The 21,153-nt window shown below is 38.5% G+C and overlaps 1 protein-coding gene across 1 annotated transcript in view; it reads right to left on the bottom strand.

The window, feature by feature from the left end:
• The window catches only part of LOC139454196 (uncharacterized protein C20orf96-like), a 156,641-nt gene that overhangs the window by 26,474 nt on the left and 109,014 nt on the right, over positions 1-21,153 (bottom strand). Inside the window, exons 7-9 of the mRNA XM_071235764.1 lie at positions 14,080-14,159; positions 11,676-11,753; positions 2,740-2,841 (exon numbers count right to left, since the gene is read on the bottom strand). Coding sequence (XP_071091865.1) covers positions 2,740-2,841; positions 11,676-11,753; positions 14,080-14,159 — 260 coding nt within the window. The remainder of the gene's footprint in view (positions 1-2,739; positions 2,842-11,675; positions 11,754-14,079; positions 14,160-21,153) is intronic.

The raw sequence follows: 21,153 nt of genomic DNA, 5'->3' as shown, positions 1-21,153 counted from the left end.
GTAGACCCATGTTTCATCACCTGTTACTAATCTCTTTTTGAATTTGTCGAAATCCTCCCCAATTAGCTGTAAATTTTCACTAGCAATGTCAGTTTTTTCCTTAAGATCAGAATTTAGAAATTTTTACACCCAATGAGCAGATATCTTTTTCATCTGTACATGTTCATGAATAATAGTTTTAATGGATCCATGGCTTGGACCTGTGTCTTCCCCAAGTTCAGCAATGGTCATATGTCTTTCTGACAGTACAAGTTTTTCTATCTCCTTGATTGAATTTTCATTGATGGAAGTTAAGGGACGTCCAGTCCTAGCGTCATCATCAAGGCTTGTTCTCCTAACCTTAAACATAGCTATACAGTGGAATAGCTAGGGCACTTATTCCCATAATCTTGTGACATGGAGTCATGAATTCCTTGGGGAGTACTTTTCTCTAAAGTCAAAAACATGATGACTGCTCGGTACTCGTTCTTTTCCATTCCTTTGTCCATTTAGACCCCTATCACGTTCCACTGTCTGTCACTAATATACAAACGTTCTCATCAGACCAAATACACTTGCAATGAACTACTCAAAACAATGTACTACACTGCCCAGTTCACTTTGTTATGGCTCATAGTTGAAAGTTAGTCATGCTTAGAACTTTTTGACCAGCCCTCGTATGTCCCCATATTTTGGGAACAATTTTCTTATAAAAATATGAAAGGCATTCAACACATATACACCCTACTGATTAATAAAATACTTAACTGAAAAAAGTGTTTTCAAGCTTGGTCAGCTAAGTTCTTACATTTTAACTGTGTCATTTTGAACCCTGAAATGCTATGTTGAAAAGAATATGGTTTAATGTCAAACATTCAAATTCTGACCTAATGTTATCAATGTATCTATTGATATATGAAATTTTGCCCATTGTTACCTCACACATTGGCCAATATTATCATACTGACAATAAATTTAAACTGATGAAAAGGAGTATGGTTCTGTCAAAATAATGCTCTTTTGAAAGTCAGGTTTCAGATCTGTCTATTCAAACAAAAACATCACATTTTGAAAACATGGTGAACTCTCTGGCCATTATAAGTGACACGTATGTATGGTACACATAATCATAGCTAAATACTAATTCTATTGATTCGGCAGTTTCTGAAGTTGGATTTCAATTATTTTCTTCTTTACTGTGTATAAATAGACAGAAAACATTAAGTCATTGTTACTTTTGAGTATCTATGTATAGATATCCATTCAAATACTTCAACCACTATCTTGCATTTTACAGAATCTGTTTCAGTGGATAATCAAGACTGGTTATTCTCTGGCGTTGATAGTTTATAGTCTTAAATATGGATCTGTTAATAGACTTGTGTATGACCACTTATCTATAGAAGGTAGTCTGCTAACATGAAGTTTTCATAGCAATTCTGTTGAATAGAGTTATGCTGTAAGAATGATTATACTCAAGGGAATACATCAGTAGAATTACCTTGCATTAACTGTGTCAGAAAGGCTGACCACGTGTAGGAGGGATGTATCCATAGCTGGTGGTATTTAGATGTGGCACTCAAAGTAGGGCATGGTCATGGACCACTACCTGTGGAAATCAAAATTTAGTAAGTTACTTATGTTAGGAAAAACAGAGAAAGTTTTATTCCGAATTAATGTGTTGAATGATACTTAAGTAGCAACTGAAGACAACTTTACTGAGGAGTGAAAGTACTACTACATTTCAGTTTTGCAAAATGTGAACTACAAAAAGTACAACTGTGTTTTAAATTTCATAAATAAACGCATAGGTACTGGATGTGACACTGTAATATAACTGATAATTTGTACAATACAATTTAAATCTTTCGTTCACTGAAAATAAATAAATGTCAAATGAAAAATAACACAATATAATCTATTAAAATATATCCCTCAGATCTTATGTGCGCTTCTGCTGTGAAAATTTGCCTAAATACTTAAATCTTGAATAAAATTGTTTCAGATAATCATTCATGGTGATATATTTTGACTCCGTGTTTTCTTAAACAACGCACTATCTGTTGTTTTAAATGGAAACTAAACATATGTTCTATCATAAAAATATCAACCGTGAAACATCTTAAAAGGAAATAGAATTAAACATTATTAGAATCTTGATTATATTTTAATACTGCAGACTATCCTTATAATCATATATCAGTATGGTCTGCCGTACCTGGAATGCTGCATTGATCAACTCCACCCACTTTTCCTTTTTCTTTTGCACTGTCCCGCCTGCGTCAAATTTTCCCAACAAACCATTTATTTTCTTCAACGAGCTTTGTCAGAAGCAGTGTTTGGTCCTCAGTCCAGTTAGGTTTTCATTTTTTCTTGTCAGACATGGTCGATGGTTACCGGCAATGTTTTTGTCGATCAAAAATAGGTTGTCTGTCAAAACCTTTGACTTTCGCGTTTTCAACAATGAAGAGTCGTTTTTCTTAGCTTTTATACATAAGGGACTCTCCAAAACATCACTCAAGAAGGGTTAAGAAAATTCTTAGTCCAAGTTTTATAATTGCCAAATGCAACGGGTTAGAGCAAGAAAAATCTTAAGATATTATACTGATACTCTGCTAAGAATCATGCTTTTGACTGTTTGTGAATTGATACTTTTTAATTGCTAAGAATTTTTAAGAAAACATTTTACTCAAAAACTCAATTTCTCAGAAAATTCTTAGAATCTTTGTGAATACTGCCCCTGGTTTATCATTTACTCACCTCTGTGACAGCGTGTGTAATTTGGTTGGCTACGTGCAACCTCTTCTTATGGTACTTGCCAATCTCAGTGTTAATTATATGTTGAAGTTCTTCTTGCTCTTCCTGCAAAGCAAGTTTCATTAAATATGTTGAACAATTTGTTTGTGAAGAAGTATAAAATATCAAAAGACCCACTTCAGTATTATTATACCAGGTAAAATATAAAATAAATGATTTATAATAATGTACATTACTTCCATTCATTGTTTCGTTATTATACTGATAATAATATACAGTTGATCTAATTACCACAGGTATTATTTTGTGTCCTTATACGTGTGCTTTGAGCTTATGAAAATGATTCAAAGGGTCTGCTTCAGAACTACTAGGGTTTGCACAAAGAGCTGTCCCTAAGAATTAAATGCATTGGGTGGGGTGGGACTCTTATGGGTTTGCACTGTCCTGACAGTCAGTCAGTCAGTCAGTCAGTCATATAATGCTCTTTGAAATCATTGTAGAAAGAGTATGTTCAATTTTACCTCTAAAGTTGTGAAATGTTGATACAAAAGGCTGGAGCTGCTGGAATATTGCACGACATAAAAGGAAAGCTGAGTATTGGAAAGTCATTCCTCTCATCAAACAGTGTTGTGGAGAGCGTTTTGTCTCTCTGAAACTTTATGCATAGATCTAAATATATAAAAACAGGTGAGGAGGTCTCACTGGTCTCTTATATTTCTAGGTTTATTTATATGTCAGGTGGATAAATAGAGGTTATCACGCGAGTGTGTTTGGGGATGGTAAATATCCTGTTTTAGGAATAAGCATTGCATTTAGCGAGCCTTGACAAGCTAAATACATAGTGCTTATTCCTAATGCAGGATATATACCATCCCCAAACACACAAGCATGATAACCTCTTTATCATATAATGTCATTCTTCAATTCTGTGCTCGAAAAATCTCCCATCCCTCCCAAACATTACCTAAACATTGCAAGTTTTCCTGGAATGTGCACATTAATATATATCACATCAGAAGGTAAGTGATGTGACAGTCGGACAGTGCCCTTTATCAAAGGGAAGCTACTTTAACCTTAGTCTATGAGACGTCACGTTTTTGACAGAGTCTGCCTTTTCTGTCATAAAATTATGAAGCGCAATCAGATGTACACACAACGACAAAACGAAACAAGGTAACAATTCGTACATATTTCAGCCAAATCCAACTGTTTTATTTTGGGGAAAAGGTTCAAAGCTGCAGCGGTCACACAGATGGAAACTGATCCTGCTAGGCTACTGTCCTCGCTAAATTGTTTCACAATTTACATCACCCAAAGTTGCCCAAACTTGTAAAACGCCTTAGCTAAGTCACAGTTAGACACTGATTTTCGGTATATAGCATATATACCAGCAGTTTCTCCCGATGGTTAATTGACAAGGGCAACATGTTTGTTCGTAAATACTGAAAGTAGTCCCGACTCCCTACAGTACCTTTGATATTTGCATCTCTATCTGCATATGACCCCATCAGATATCAATTTATCCTTTGGCTTTATCCTGCCGAGAAACCTACCCATTATATGATAAAAATGTGGAAGGGAAGGGAATCAGTTATTTGACCACCACTGAACAATAACAGATCATCGACATACCTAAAGCTAAAACCTCTCGGACAAATTCCCTTGTTTTCCCTTGTTGAGCAATTCAAGACAATGACCGTGTCAAAATCCTAAGGTACTAATTATACAATGACAATAATTTCAAGTAATTAAATTGAGAATGGTGTAAATATTTGTCAAAGTTGCACAAGATCTAACTTCGTTCAGGCATAACAGAAATGGATCATTGTATATTCTGGTAAAGTTATGATACAGTTATTTGAAGGACAGCACATTTAATCAATCAAATGTTATTAAAAACCTTTCTGCTCTTGAATATTTTAACCCCCTGGATGCCAGAGGGACATATATGTCACTCCTCTTCAACCCTCACTTTAAAGTCGTGTAAAATTCAAAATAAATCACCCACACAGATACACTTCACAGTTTTGAATAAGGTGGGAAATTCCCTGTTCTGTGATATCATCCACTGGCATTTTAGGCCAAACAAAAGTACTGAATATGACCTCTGAAAATTAGGTACATCGTAAATGTTGCCATTTTTTACACATTACTAAATCACCACTCGCAGTGTTATTTACAGCATGTTTTGAAATCATATTAGTGATCACAGGTATCTGTCTTTTATGAAATCACCAATGATTATTCCAACATGTCGCCGATAACCTTAAATTGATTATAATGTTTTGGAAAATAAGCAAACACGAATGCTGAAGTGAACTTTCCGCCATATTGGATAGTGTTTACACAATCCTGCTTCCGCATACCGGTTATGAGACGCCTGTAACATCACCTTAATGTCAAACTCAGCTGTGATATATACATCCGTGAATTCCTCATACAGAGTAGAATCAAATGACTAATGGTCTTTGTCACCAATAAGAAGTGTCTAGATGAAATCAAGCAAAATAAATTAGGTGTGAAAACGAAGCTGTGTTCGGAAAACTGCACTTGTTTGAAATGTAAACAATGCAAAAATTCAGATTTTACACAGTGTAGCATTTTCTCCTATTTTGAGCTATCCATTTGTCTATTTGTTGCATACATTGGCTCAACATTTTCAGAAAATGCATGGGAAGAGAATCGTAGGAAGAATTAGGGAATTAAAACTTGAAACATTGCAATGAATTGATAAATTCAACAGAAATAGTCAAAGTTTCCGTCCTGCGTGACGCCGTGACTGACGCACAATCATGCACGACAACAATGGTATTTAACAGAATTTTGGACTATTTCTCTTGGTTTCAATGAAAAATATAACAACAAATAACAGTACACAAATTGTCAGAATGTTTCTGACGGTAGTGATGTCATATGTCAACATTGTTGTACGTATTTGGTAATTTCTTTGAGGTGAATGTTCTTGAATATAGGTACACACAATCATTGTATCCTGCTGTGGACAGTTTCAATTATGATGTTGATTTTGCATATCTTTTATACATTTTTTCACGCAATAAATTTCACTATGGATATTTATCAATGTTCAATATGATATCATACATAGATTTTGGCCACACAATATATGACCATTTGATAATCTCCTGTTTGTTTGAACATTGTTTACGTAAGAAATTTATAAGTTTATAGTGTCGTATAAGATATTTTTTCCCTTTAGACAAGTGTTACAATATGAAATGAAAATGTAACTGCAACGCATATGTCTTCCTTTGGAGTGTTATAGTCAATATTGTAATAAAAACAGGTTAATGAGCAGCCGTTTCATTTTATTCTAAAATTACAACTGAATATATTACTTTAACAAAATGGATAATATTTGTTGTTAAAATATGTGCTCAATGTAGGAGGAATTATCTGGGTCTTGGAATTGTTGCTCATGTCGTTACTGATATACAGAAATGTGATATATTGTATTATATAATCAATGGGTTCACCCTTTTTTCAATATTGTGATCACAGGATTTTGAACTGTTTACTTTATTTCTCCAAGAATTGTGAAAAGTATAAAAAATATAAACCGTGTCATGTACCCCGTTGGTCGAGATTTATACGATTATCCTGATATTTTCTATACCAAAGGATTTTTCTTCGCATCTTTTATTGTATGATTCTGAGATGTGATGAAGAGAAAAAATCACATAATAATGAACAAATACATGTCCAATATTGAATATAATTTTAGTTGTTTTGAAATATTCTTTTGGGTATTTGATTACGTAAAATTGATACAAAACAGGTGCGTGTCTTGTCCAATTAAGATACAAGGTAAACTGTTAAATTGTTTATATATTCAAGAATTTATTTACATTGTAAAAGCAGTCATTTTATGTTGTGTCAAAAAAGCGTCAAATTCCATTTTATACATCAAGATTTTCCATACCATGAACGAAAAGTAGGGGAGATATATATTAATCAAAACGCCAGTGTTATCCTTCTCTGACGTTGTCATAAAAACAGCCATGACATCAAATAGAATGGTGTCATGTTTTAAAGTAATTCATTACATATAATGAAAAGGATAGTGCTCCATTAATAATGGTGCAACATTAGTTAAATTACACTTGCACAATCAGGAGAATGTTGGAATCTAAGGACTAATTTATCGGTTAGGTAGGGCCATCTATTTCGCTTTAACTTCCTCCTTTATGAAGTATGATTTCACTATTTCTTACGGGTTTGTTTATGCCTAAACGTATACAGTTTCAATATCGATATTTGTTTTGGAATAGTTTGCTTCCTCGTCAACAAATCACCATGAAAATCTATTGTCCTTATCCACAGCTAGTTCTTACCAAGTGACATCAAACTAGTGTTATGTATAGCGGAGTTATGCCCCCTTGTCTTTGTACGTGTGTAACCTCTCTGTCGTCTGTTGAATGTATTACGTATTACATAAGCATAGAAATCCATTTGATATATATTTATGGCGTTCACATATAAGGCAGTATTTTGTTCGCTCACAGTTTCTGTAAAACTGCTAAATAAAAAAAATCGTTGCACAGTACTTTTATCAGTATACGATAAAAAGTGGCGAAATTTGCTGTTTTTCAAAGCAGAATACATTCTCGGACAACACTTAGCAGAGTCCTCTTCTCAAACTGATTTAATATTTGCACTGACAAACACAGGTGTTTGTGCATATGTTTGGTCATATTTACTGTTACTGGTATTTTTTGTGTTCCATATTCTATAAAACTTCAAATTTATTTAAACAATTTAAGTAAAACAGTTTTACAACAATATGCATCATTGCAGTATAGATAACAAAGGTGGTACTGTGGGGAAAAGGACACTGACAATCAAAATTTATCTTCAGTCAGGGTTTTCCAGGCATCCTACTCTCTTACGAATTTAGAAGGGACACAAATAATTTACACTAAGTCCATCGGGACACAAAAACATGTGGCTGCTTCAATCATTAAATCTAAGAAAAAATAGGGAATCAGAGTATTCCCCTTATTTATATACTTATCCTGACACAACAGTATGCAATATTCCTTCTTGCTTTGATCATATAACAGTGTAGAACATTGTGAAAACAACCCTCAACAGAACCACCACCTCGCTCCCAGCATGCTCCTGCACAACTCATCACTTTTTTCCTTCGTCGCCCGAAGGCAGTTGACAAGTGGATCCAATGTGAGCTGATGGACAGGCAGGCAGTCAGGACCTGATGTGTCAGGATAAGTATATAAATAAGGGGAATACTCTGATTCCCTATTTTTAACTTATCTCTCCACAACAGTATGTAATTATCCTACAGTAGGACGGTGAAATGGATAAGCTGCATATCCCCATTTAAAATTGCGTGGTCGGACCAGAGTACGGACTAGACTAGACTGCCACTTTGTCTTCACCCCATGGGTGTGATCAGATTCACTTGTTCTGTAATACATGACCACCATGTACAGTACATGTACAGTACAGAGTTTAATGCAGTCATTCTGTAGAGTGAGTGAGTATGGTTTTACGCCATTTTTACAATATTCCAGCGAGAGACACCAGAAATGGGCTTCACACATTGTACCCATGTCGAGAATCGAACCCGGGTCTTTGGCGTGCTGAATGAACTCTTTAACCACTAGGCTAAATGACCACCCCATCATTCCGCAGAAAGAGAGAAAAAACTTGCAGGTATACCAGTATGGGCATCCAGTACGGCAGGCACTCCGTTCCAAGAGAGAGGCGAGGAGTTGCTGCACAAGACGAGAGGACCCACCTGGTGGATTTCTACAACATCCTCAATGGACAGATCTCGGAGGTAGAAATTGGCAAAAACAACCTTGGACGATGTCTGTGATGGAGCTGTTGGTGTGGAGAGGTATTGTGGACAGCAACACCTGGTGTAGAGAAACCCCCCTAGCTGTCAATGCATACTGCAAATAGACCACACATGTAGATCCCACAACTCTGGACACAGGTGTTGTTGATGAATGTGGATTTCTGAGCAGACAGAGAAATATATAGGGAGTCTTAAGTCTTGCTCTCCGACGAGGTGGAGCAGGTGCAGGAACCACGTCCGACAAATCTGGATGTTCCCTGTGGAGGCCAGTTTCTGGAGAAAATGGGGAAGGAGCGTCAGAGGTGGAAATGTGTACGCATGTAGGCCGTTCTACTCGATGGCGAGTGCATCATGATCCAAAGCCAGAGCATCTGGTATCAGAGATACTGTGTAACTGTCACTCTGTGGGGGCGAGTGACTGGGTCGAGATAGGGCGTCAGCGAGAATGTTGGAAATGTCCGGAAAGAGCTCTCACCTACAGTGGGATGTCATCTATGAGACGATAGAATGTGAACGTGAGGTCCAGGACTCTGTGAGTGAGTGGATCCCATCTGGTTGACGTAATGAGCAACTGAGACATTGACCATCACTATCATGAGGCGAGTTCGCTTATCTGGTCGTGAAGCAACCGAGGCTAGGGATCACTCATCAGACAGTCATCTATGTACGAACTGAAGAGGATCCCCCACTGGTGTAGGAACGTCCCTACCGACTTGGTGATACGAGTGAAAAGCCATGGGGCCGTAGAGATGCCAAACGGAAGGCATTTTCAGTGGTAAGGACGACCATTGAAAACAAACCAGAGATACGGACGTTGTGCCGGAAAGATGGGGGCATGTAAGTAGGCATCCTGGAGGTTGAGGGAGGCTAGGAAGTCACCATGTTGCATGGTTGATCGGAGCCATCGGTAATGTGACCATCCAAAACCAGCAGGGGGTCCCAAAAATTGTGGTTGAACTCATGCAAGTTGTAGGTTATACGAAGCTTCAACAAATTTTTCTTCAGGATGATGAAAATGTGTCTGTAAAATCCCAGAGTTAGATCCGTTGGAAATCTAAAGCCCCCTTGTCCAGAAGAATCCGAATGTTGTCCTGTAACTGCTCCAAGTGCGCGTCCGGATAAGGTAGTTGAAGGGGCGAGACAGTGAGAGGTGGTTGTGCAATTAAGGGTAATTGGTACCCGTAACCAACAATCAGTCCGAGAAGAGATGATCCCAATTTTTCCAGAACTGCTGGAAGTGTCCACTGACAGGAGAGTCATGAGGAGGGATGACCAGTGGCGAAAGAACCCAGTCGCCCACATTGTAAGGAGTGAGCATGCATAAGGAGTTGAGTTAAGTCCTCCAAGAGACGAATGATTTCATCCAGAGCGGAAAGCAACGCTCTGCTTTCGGCGGGGCAATCCCCGTAAAACCACAACCTGGATGAAGGTAGTGATAAGTGACAATGGTAGGAGGGACAAACGAATGTCAGAATCAACAGACATAAGGGATCTATCATCCATCTTGAGGCGCCATGACATGGAACGACTCAAAGTCTTATCATCGTCTTCATCCAGGGGAGCAGCGAAGTTTGAAAGGAAATCCAATGCAAATTAAAGTGGGACAACGTAATGGCAGGTTTTGGAAGCAAACCCTTAAGGGTTACCTTATCCAAAGCCTGTTGCATCAGCGCAGGAATACTGTTGACCAAATGATGAACAGGGACAGTGTAAGATGGCGTAGTATTCTTGGGATCGAAGGAGCATTCTCAGAAGGCAGTGGGACAGGTTCCTTTAGTCTAAGGACATCCATGATCCATAGGATCCGATCCCTTGAGGTGTAGAGTACCTGTCCTCAGCCTTAGAAGTAGCAACACTATGCTGTAGCTGCACCTGAGTATAAATTGTCTGGTAAGGTGCATGGAGGCATGCTTGCATCTGCGCCACGTGAGGATGCGCTGGAAGAGGAATCTTGTCCTGGCAGTCAACACACTTTCAAAGATGGCGAAGGTCATCGTCAACCCCTGACACCATCTCCGAAGTGATCACATCGTCCATAGTATCTTAGAATCTAAAACGGAAAAAGATAATATAATACAGACAATATCCCGAACATTAAATGAAACACAGCTGATCGCATGAAACGAGGGAGGTGGACAAAACATGATAATAGAAACCCAAACGGAGCTTTCACATACTGAAAGTTATGTAAACAATGGCAGGGAAAGAATGTGGATGGAAGGTAAATAGCCGTTTGTTTGATATTTATTGATAAGGAGTGCCTAGGAAACCGTTGATAAATGTAAATAGGTAGATATACAACTCAAACTGACATGACAAACAAATCCAATTGTAAATGTGGAGTGGAAGCAAAACACGTCCGTTCACTATGGGCGATGAAGGAAAAAGTGATGAGTAGTGCAAGAGCATGCTGGGAGTGAGGTGGTCGGAAGGTGTGTTATGGTGAGTATTGTTTTCACAATGTTCTCCACTGTTATATGATCAAAGCAAGAAGGAATACTACTAACTGTTGTGGAGGGATAAGTTTAAAAAATCTGTAAATTGCATGTTACATATTACTGGAGGATATCTCTATTCTAGTAAGAAATAACCTCCAAATCCATGGTGCCAATGTGTCAGTTTCTTAATAGAACATTGGAATCCTTATCCATCCTAGGTTATTTGTCTACTCTACTCATAGATAGACCCATGCATAGATAGACCCATGCATAGATAGACCCATGCATAGATAGAGACATGCAAGTAAATCCCTGTTCAGATGTAGTTTAATTATCTTGGAAAATATCTAATACTCTTGTGAATTTTGAGCTGGGGAATGTCCTGAACAATGACATAATTGGGAAATCCAGCTTATTTTGTCTCATCACAAAACAGCTCTCTGCCATAAGTTTGGTTTGCAAGGAGGATACTATTGTGAATGGTTTAAGATAGCTTCAAGAATAGGCAATTGCAGTTGTTGTCATAAGTCGCTGCAACAGCTCTGTGAATAGGCCCACAGGGTCTTGATGTCTGAGATAAAACTAATAAGAAAATGGAATTCTGATTTCATGATTTACACATGCCTTTAAGGTTTGATGTTTCTGGATCAGTGACTTACCTGATTAGATATTTTTAAGCCTTCCATGTCTTTCTGCAGATTTGATATTTTCATTGCTTTCACAGGATATTCTTTGTCCTGCAATAAGCAAAAACACAAATTACTGTAAAGAAGGAATTTAGCAGAATATTTTATTGCACAATGACAATGCCATCTCTGAACTAGCCAGCTCTCTCCTGTCCATATTGGCAGCTGCATACTCTATTGCTGGTGAACATTCTCTGCTCCTCATGCACCTTCCTTACACCTTTTGACTGTATGAGGGTTGATTGATATGTTCTCAGACTCACATAGAAAGACTCTAAAAGGACTTATTTTTCAATATAATCCCCTTCCAAATTGATAGGCTTTTGCCAGGGAAGTTGGAGGGATTTTTTCCAGTTTCGTAGACCTTCTTTTGGCTGCGCAAAGAGTTATCTACAGCTGATATGACATCGTTCGAGCTGAAATGGCACTTAACGTGGGGTACATTTTCCTTAAGAACAAGCTGTGGATAGCTGATCATGAAGTGGACATCTGTTGAAAATCTGAAAGTTTTGTTGTGTGATGACAACCAAATTACAGTAATAGCTGCCTACCCGTGAAGATCCAGGGTAGAATAGGCCTTCAGCAACCCATGCTTGCTGTAAAAGGCGACTATGCATGTCGTAAGAGGCGACTAACGGGATTGGGTGGTCAGGCTCGCTGATTTGGTTGAAGCATGTCATCGTATCCCAATTGCATGGATCAATGCTCATGATGTTAATCACTGGATGGTCGGTCAAGACTTGATTATTTACAGACAGCCGTCTGGAATATTGCTGAGTGCGGCGCCAAATAACAAACAAACAAAACACACAATACATTAGTTGCAGGCTATGAACTTGTGAGAACACAACTGCAAGATGTTCTGTTTGTCACCAACCATGGACAACTACTACCTTGATCATTCAAAAGCTGAAACAAATGTTCACATCAGCAGGTTAAGACCATAGCAAGTAATATGCCCATTCATTTTGGATCAGTGCAGTAACAGCATCAAAGGCTAATATTCTGGTTGATATGATTAAGACTTTAGGTCCTCGGTCTTCAGATTATTATATAAGAACATCTAAAGAATCCATCACCAAACTCATGTGTTCAGTAGCAAATCCTTGACAAGTCATTGCGCTACAAGCTTCTAAGCACAACATAGCACTTTGGTATAATCTTCTCAGGTATGAAAATGTAATGTATGTCTTCAAATTCTGGCATTTGTACCCCATTAGTCATCATTAGGAGATAGTTTGCAATAGATTGCATTAGTAAAGAAAGATGCATACAGGCTACTTTTTGTTCAGTCGATTGTCAAAACCAAGAGTTATACCACTATCAACAATTGATCCCAACAGATTGATACAGCTTGGTACCCTGGTGTTTAGTGGTAACATGTTTCATCATAAGCTGAAAGTATCCCTTGTTTGGGCATGACTGATACTCAGTTATGTACATTGCCTCCTTTATCGTGAGAATACCCCCAAATGACAAACATGTTTACAAAGTATAACATTATTTCATAACTAACTTGAAGCTCCTGTAACTTTTGAGTGTTGAGTTGATAGCGTCATACTACAAAAGTTATGGGAATCAACATATCCTTTTCATTAATTTCAGTTGAAACACCAGCTGTGTGTTTGCATGCTATTGCAATGAAGGTGCAGTTGTCAAGGGCAGTTAACTGATATCCTTAGTCACTGGTTTCACTTTGCCTATCTTTACATATATAATGGACTATCCATTGTGAATAGCAGGGAGGCATGTATATTTGCAAAGCATTTAATCAAAGAATGAATATATCATCAAGAATTATAAATGAAAATGGTTTAGTTTGATTCTTGCCGTGCTTTGGGATCAATAAAGTCATTGCAGACATAAACATTAATGATTTTGCAGATTGCAATTTGAGATTTGTTATTGTATGTGGAAAATTAATTGTTGGTATTTGATACACATGTAAAAGTAAAGTAACGTGTCAGTTCTTTCGTAAAGGTCCCTGTTTAATGTGTTAGCATAGGTTTCTTAGATTCATACATGGTATGGGTGGTATGGTATTGTCACAGCAACAGATTCAGGACAACCATTGTACGAATGAACATTTTACCCCTATGGGTAATTACCGTGTAGCCATGATATGTATATGTTTCCATCATTTAATTGTCAGTATTCATATGATGCTTATCTCAGTTGCATTGTATATTGACTGTCAGACAACCGGCGCTACTGTGTCCCTTTTCATTAATTACTGTTATTTATATTATTCATGACACTTATAGCCTTAAGCGATTATCCCCTGGGCTGTGTCAAGCGATACACTATTATGCAGTTGCTGCACGCCGCTTAGATTTGAGCTAAGATTCTTAGTAAGAAGGAAGAAAGTGAAGTTCACCTTATAGCTGTTCAGAACATGCAGCTGGTTCTGCTGACTCTTCAGCTGCTCATCAACAATCGTCACTTGTTGCTCAAGACCTGAAAAATAGAACATTATTGTCCATACAGATTTCAAACTTTTTCATTCTTTCTGTTCAACATTTTGGTTATAACAAGAGTTTGCCACTAACGTGGCTATATCCCCCGCCCCTGTTGCAGAATTTATGACATAATTAAATCTAAACAAACCCTAACCTTTTTTAACCGAGGTGGAACTTGTCATGGCAATTGTAAAAAAAAGATGAGTTTGGAACCTAAGTCCATCTTGTTGCCATGGAAACGTAAAAAATAAATATTTCTAACATTTCTTAATAGCAAAAGGTACCAGTTCAGCATGTACCTGACAGACCTGCAAAGTTTGATAAAAAAATATTGAATGGTTTACGAGTTATGATCCGGAAACGAACCCTACCCTCACAGAACCTAAGTCCATCTTGTCGCCATGGAAACATAAAAAATAAATATTTCTAAAATTTCTAAATAGCAAAAGGCACCAGTTTAGCATGTACCTGACAGACCTGCAAAGTTTGATGAAAAAATATTGAATGGTTTATGAGTTATGCTCCGGAAACAAACCCTACCCTCACAGAACCTAAGTCCATCTTGTTGCCATGGAAATGTCATAGCGACTGATTTACGACATCCATTGTCTGAAGAACATTTGATTGCAAAGGCTCATTACCCTGAAGCTATGACATCTTTATGCCTTGAAACACTTATTGCTGTTATTTATAAGATGCTAATCCTATTTGTTAATCCCCATTTTTGTGTACATCGACCGTCTGCCATCCTGAACGAGATGTGCAAGTATGTCACTGATGATTTACTGTTTACATTTATATTTATTACTTACTAAATGTCAGGTGACCTTGGCTTTATAAGCCTTGGTCCAAAAAGGAGAGCAGGAGAGAAGAAAGGTCTTACCCTTAGCCTAGCTAGGGTTAGGCTGGGTGCTCCAGGTCACCTAGACAACAACCACTACCACTATGTGCTGACCTGGCACATAGTGTTTTTAGTAGGTGTATATCAACATGTATAAAGTAAAACTGTATATACTGCAAGCCATTGTCTCCAAGTTGTCACTTCCTACAGGAACCATACGTCGGCTCCTTGCATATACGAGTATGCAAATTATTCATTAATCAACGTCGGACCGACACGCTTTGTTAGAAACTTATAAAATAAACTTTTCTAAAATTTCTAAATAGCAAAAGGCACCAGTTCAGCATGTACCTGACAGACCTGCAAAGCTTGATGAAAAGATATTGAACGGTTTATGAGTTATGCTCCGGAAACGAAACGTGACGGACGGACGGACGGACGGACGGAGCCCGTTTGTATATACCCGCCAACTTCGTTGGGCGGGGGATAAAAATATGAATGGCTGATAGAAATACAAGTACCTGTACCAAAATGTTGCAGAGAAAGAATACAAGAGTTCAAATATATAAGTCAACCTGTAACCATAGGTGTTGGGGGTGCTCTACCCTTCTTCCCCGGCCACTTAGTCACATCACTCCTTGGTCCAGGGATGATGTCGCTCATTCAAAGTGTAAGTTAGATTTGTTGCTCAAGTCCATTTATTGTAGACAGAATTCTTGAATATTACACACAAGTGGTCCTCAGATGTGTTTCTGTTGCCTCACTTATTTATACACAACACATATGTAACGACGATCGGCTGTGTCCGTCTTAAACTAACTCAAGGAAACAGCTAACAAATCCACTCCGCCGCTCTCGGAATGGACTGGTCTGCTCCTTGACAATCAGATGGAGAAGAATGTGTCCGTGTCATGTGTAACGACGATCTAGCACAGAGGCTGGTGACATTGGTGATTCCTAGTAACATAAGTAATAGTGTGACAACTCACCTGAGAGGACTGTCTGTATTCATCCCCTGAAACGTTATTATTTTTCTGAACTGTGACAGAACAGCGGTGGTAAAGATCCATCATCGATGCTGCCAGGAGACAGCAATGTTTTAGGAGGGAATAATGTAACTATTATCAGCTGTGTCCGTCTTACACAAGTCAAGGTGACAGCTGACAAACCTACTCCCCCGCTCTTGGAATGGACTGGTCTGCTCCTTGACAATCAGATGGAGAAGAATGTGTCCGTGTCATGTGTAACGACGATCGGCTGTGTCCGTCTTAGTTCGGCCATCTCCGGTTGAGTGGAAAGCCTTCACATGACTGGCAGCCAATTACAGAGATCACGTGGTGCATTCAAGGCTATAAGTTGTGACTGACACGGAGATTCGGGGTTCGGCGTTTGGTTTGGAAAGAGTGTACACCTCTCAGGAGTTGACGTGGGACGCACGTGCAGGGCGGCCAACATGTGCTCTGTTGCACGTGGTTGGGTGTTGGACTGTATTGAATAGAATTTATAGTCTAAATTCTTGGTGAGTTTTGATGTTATAGAAGTGTCTCCTATTTTATAGTGATTAGTCTACATAGTTCAGTGTTCACATATGAAGGGAAACCTTTCAAATTTTTCATGTGGTTTCACTAGTATATTGGTGTAGATGAAATGTCTGAATTTTGAATATGTGGCTGATAAATCAAATTGTTTAAATGTTTTGAAGTCGTGTTCGCATGCATGCTGTCTCATTTTCACACTCGCGAATTAGTGTGGTTGAATAAATATTTTAGTTTAACCCTTGTTGTGCTATTTTTAAGTATGTTTATTGCCTATTGCTTGCGTCCAGACAGCGTCTTTACGCTTTAGAGGACCTGTAAGTTACTATAACATTTGTTTGTTTTTGTAACGTGGCGGGAAAATTCTGGGTGCTGTTCAGGTATTCACCTTAGCCCCACTTCTGGCGTTACAAATGGCATCGTCGGCAGTATTGACAGTTGGTAAGATATTTTCACAGTTGATAGGTTTATTTGATACTTGACAGTGAGTGAGTGAGGTGGGTTTAACGCCGCTTTTAACATTATTCCAGGATATCACAGCGTAATACTTGACAGGATTTTATAGTTGATAAGTGGGTTTAGCGTATAATACTTAGGGTTATCCTTACCAATTGGTCCTCTTGTTTAGCGTAGGCAATTATTTCCCTGAGTACTCTGTTAGGATTTAGTTGTCCACACCAATTGGGAAGTATGTAGGGTTTACCACACACCTTGTTATTTATACAAGGCACCTTTTATATACGTTTTGGAATTTAATTTGTGTAAAATGTGAATTATTTTTGTGGAGATTTGTTACAAGTGTAGGTCTTAGCCTAAGGACATTTGGCCGGGATAGGGTGTAATAATTTCCTATCTGCTATATTATTTTGTTTGATATTGTTACAAACATGGAGGATAGTATGCTGGGGGCTACAACTAGGTATACTACTGTAGGTAGGGGTGTACGTTGTGATTTGTTAGAAAGATCAGGGACTGTCGGTGCTGGAATGGGACATTCGTTATCTACAGGTCCTGTTACTTCTACTCCCTTTGGTTGTTAATCGTGGTTGTGATAGATTTGCAAGCCGATCTGTGGTGAGTGATAGTGTGAATGACCTTTCGACTACCCATATGATTTTGTCTGAAGTTTTTAGTGGTGAGAAGGGAGATGAGTGGGACGAATGGATTCCAGTGTTTGAATCTTATTCAGTTGTGAATAAGTGGTCGATAACTGAGAAAGCCGCTTATTTGGGCATTCAGTTACGAGGTAGAGCAAGGAGAATATATTTTGACATGCCACAGGAGGTTAGAGAGAGTAATACTGCACTATAGTCTGGAAGTTAATTTAAGGTACCAACGTTTACTACAATATCTTAAAAACTATTGGACCTACTTCAGTCAAAGTTGGTATGAGATTATTAAACAGTCATACATAACTGGATATTACATTTAAAGACAATCGGTGCATGAATAAAAAATCTGTCTATTTAACTATGACTATATTTCATCAACAACCAGACCTGTTAGTCATGGGTGGAAGAGCATTCATTGTAACAGCCACCTGCATATTGCTAACCCTGCGTCACAGGGCCATATGACACAGTTGAACCAATCAACTCAACTCGAAAGGTTGCACGGGAATCACGCACACTCGAATACGGTGTTAGCATTATTTCATGATGTCTCAGCGCAAGCATCTTTCCGCTGATGCGAAAGGTTTCGTTGTTAAAATATTTGAATACTTTAAGGCTGAAAGTGAAAGACGTTCGCCCTTCTTTGACATTTCAAAGTACATGAAAAGAACAATTCATGCGTTACAGCTTCCCAAACAAACCGTAGTTAAGATTTTGAACTCTCATAAAAACACATGCTCCCCTGCACATCCCTTAGGGGGCATCTCAAAACAGGATAGGAAATTAAAGTTAGATTCCTTTGATAGGAAAGTTGTCAGGGACGTGATTCGGCGGTTAACACGAGAAATTGAATTTATTTCAACACGAAAACTAAAACAAATTCTCCTTATAAAGCATGACTTAGATATTTCCAAATGGACCATTTGTAAACTCCTTTCCAAATTTGGATATCAGTACAAAAAGACGAAAGGATCAAAACTAGCAATGTGTGAACGACCAGATATCATTCGTTTGCGTATCAATTATTTGCGCACTATTAAAAAGAAACGAGAAGAAGGCTATGAGCCTGTCTGTTTGGAGGAAACCTGGGTTAACGCCTGCCACAAAGTGGCTTACCAATGGTCTCACCCAGATACCGGAGGGCCACAGCGCAAGATCACCAGTGGTAAAGGGGAGCACCTGATTGTCCTTCATGCAGGCTCCCACAGAGGTTTCCTCCCTGGGTGTTCAGATCCAGATCTACAGATGGCAGAGACTACCATACCGAGATGAATAGTCAGGTTTTCACTGCATATGTTGAGGAGCAGCTCCTCTTAGCACTGCCTGATAAATCCTTGGTGGTTATGGACAATGCTCCCTATCACAGTTGTCGAGATCCTATTAACCGTTGTCCAACCTCAAATTCCAGCAAAGGTGAGATATGTCAGTGGTTGGACAACAACCGCATTGATCGGCCCACGAAAGCCAAAAAAACTGACTACTACCAACTGGTTCTTCAGAACAAACCCCCGCCCTCTTATTTGAATGACAACATGTTGAGAGAACACGGTCACGCAGAGCTTAGACTTCTTTCTTACCATTGTGACTTGAATCCCATCGAACTAATCTGGGGTGATTTGAAAAATATGGTCGCACAGCAAAATAAGACCTTCAAGCTTGCTGACGTCAAGCAGATTGTCTTGAAAGGGATGGGAGAAATTACAGATGTACATTGGGCAGACTGTGGCCAACATGTTATCAAAGTGGAAGAGTATTGGAAACAAGACTGTATCCGACCAGACACTGTCCAGCCTGTAGTTGTTCATTTAGGTGACAGCACAGACTCTGAATTTGACGACGAGGGCATTTCGTGGGACCAAGAATAGTGCAATACATATACCCCTATTTCACTTTGACATGTAATAGCCCGAATTACCACGGATATGAATTCTTACATATACCTACATATTCTTAATCATTTCTTAAGAATCTTAAATATGTCTTATCTGATTCCCAAACATTCTTGTAGTTTGTGGGATTCGTGAGAAAAATATTGTTTATCAAAGAATTTCTAGGAATCATCTACGAATTTCAGGTTCGTGCTTTGTAGTACATGTCGTAATCGGATCTTGTCCACTTTGTGCAATTCTTGGCTCAGAATTTTATTCTCTTTCACCTGAAACAGCCCCGAAAGTCTCGAGTCATCTACAAAAATATCAAAATATTTTCTTCGAAACCATAAAGCAATGATTTGTCTAAATGAATAATTACGTATGATATATTACACCTAATAACATGATGCATGAAATATAATAATATGGCAAGGAATGATACATTCAGGTCAATAAAACTGACCTGAAAAAGAATGCAAAAATAATTGGATAAATATTATTAAATAACTGCTTGAGACGCCCAACGCTAACACCGTATTCGTGCGTGCGTGATTCCTGTGCAACTTTTCAAGTTGAGTTGATTGGTTCAACTGTGTCATATGGCCCTGTGACGCAGGGGTAGCATTATGCAGATGGCTGTTACAATGAATGCTCGTTCCACCCGTGACGAACAGGTCTGGTTGTTGATGAAATATAGTGATAGCTAAATATACAGATTTTTTATTCATGCACCGATTGTCTTTAAATGTTGTATGACTGTTTAATAATCTCATACCAACTTTGACTGGAGTAGGTCCAATAGTTTTTCAGATATTGTAGTAAATGTCAGTACCTTAAATTAACTTCAAGACTATAGTTCAGGCTTTAGATCTAAAACTGAACGTCAGAGGTTCAAGGATGTTACCAACAGTTGAGTTCAGATCGAGACGTAGAAAGGCTAACAAGAGTTACTCAGACTACGGTATAGAGATGAGGAGGTTGGCAAGATTGGCTTATCCTTCTTTTGATCACCAAGAAAGGGAACAAATGGTTGTAGATGAGTTCATCAGTAACATAGACAGAAAAGATTTGAGATTGAAATTGTGTCATTCAAATTGTAAGACCCTAGATGAGGTCGTTCCTCTTTGTGTACAGTGGGAGGCTGTAGAATTAGCGGATAGTAGATGCAGACAGGTAGTACAAGCCGCTGTAGAATTAGATTCTAATAAGACTAGCGAGGTGGAGGAATAGGGATTTGAAAAAGCAGTTGAGAAAGGATAAACAACCCTCAGAGTCAAGGAAATGTACTCATTGTAATAAGAAAGGCCATTTAGTTGAAAGGTGTTATCAGCGTAACAAAGAGGGAGTGCATTGTTTTTGGTGTGATGGATTAGGTCACTTTAAGTGGGAGTGTCCGGTAGAAGTTTCAAAGGATACTTCTTCTACCCCAAAAGTTTAGGAGCTGTGGATGAGACCCACTGTTCAGCTCATTTTTCTGTACCAGGGTCTTCTGGGAAGGTATACTGTCCGACTATGAGGTTACAGGAAAAGTAAATGGTAGTATTATGAGGATGATAGTGGACATGGGATGTGGGATCAGTATGATAAGGCAGTATAAGGTGGAAAGTCTTATGTATACCTAAACCTACTCTGT

This window comes from Haliotis cracherodii, unplaced genomic scaffold, assembly GCF_022045235.1.
Source record: "Haliotis cracherodii isolate W230 unplaced genomic scaffold, xgHalCrac1.p SCAF_10, whole genome shotgun sequence".
Classification (NCBI taxonomy): Eukaryota; Metazoa; Mollusca; class Gastropoda; order Lepetellida; family Haliotidae; genus Haliotis; species Haliotis cracherodii.
This window is presented reverse-complemented; position numbering and strand designations above follow the sequence as displayed.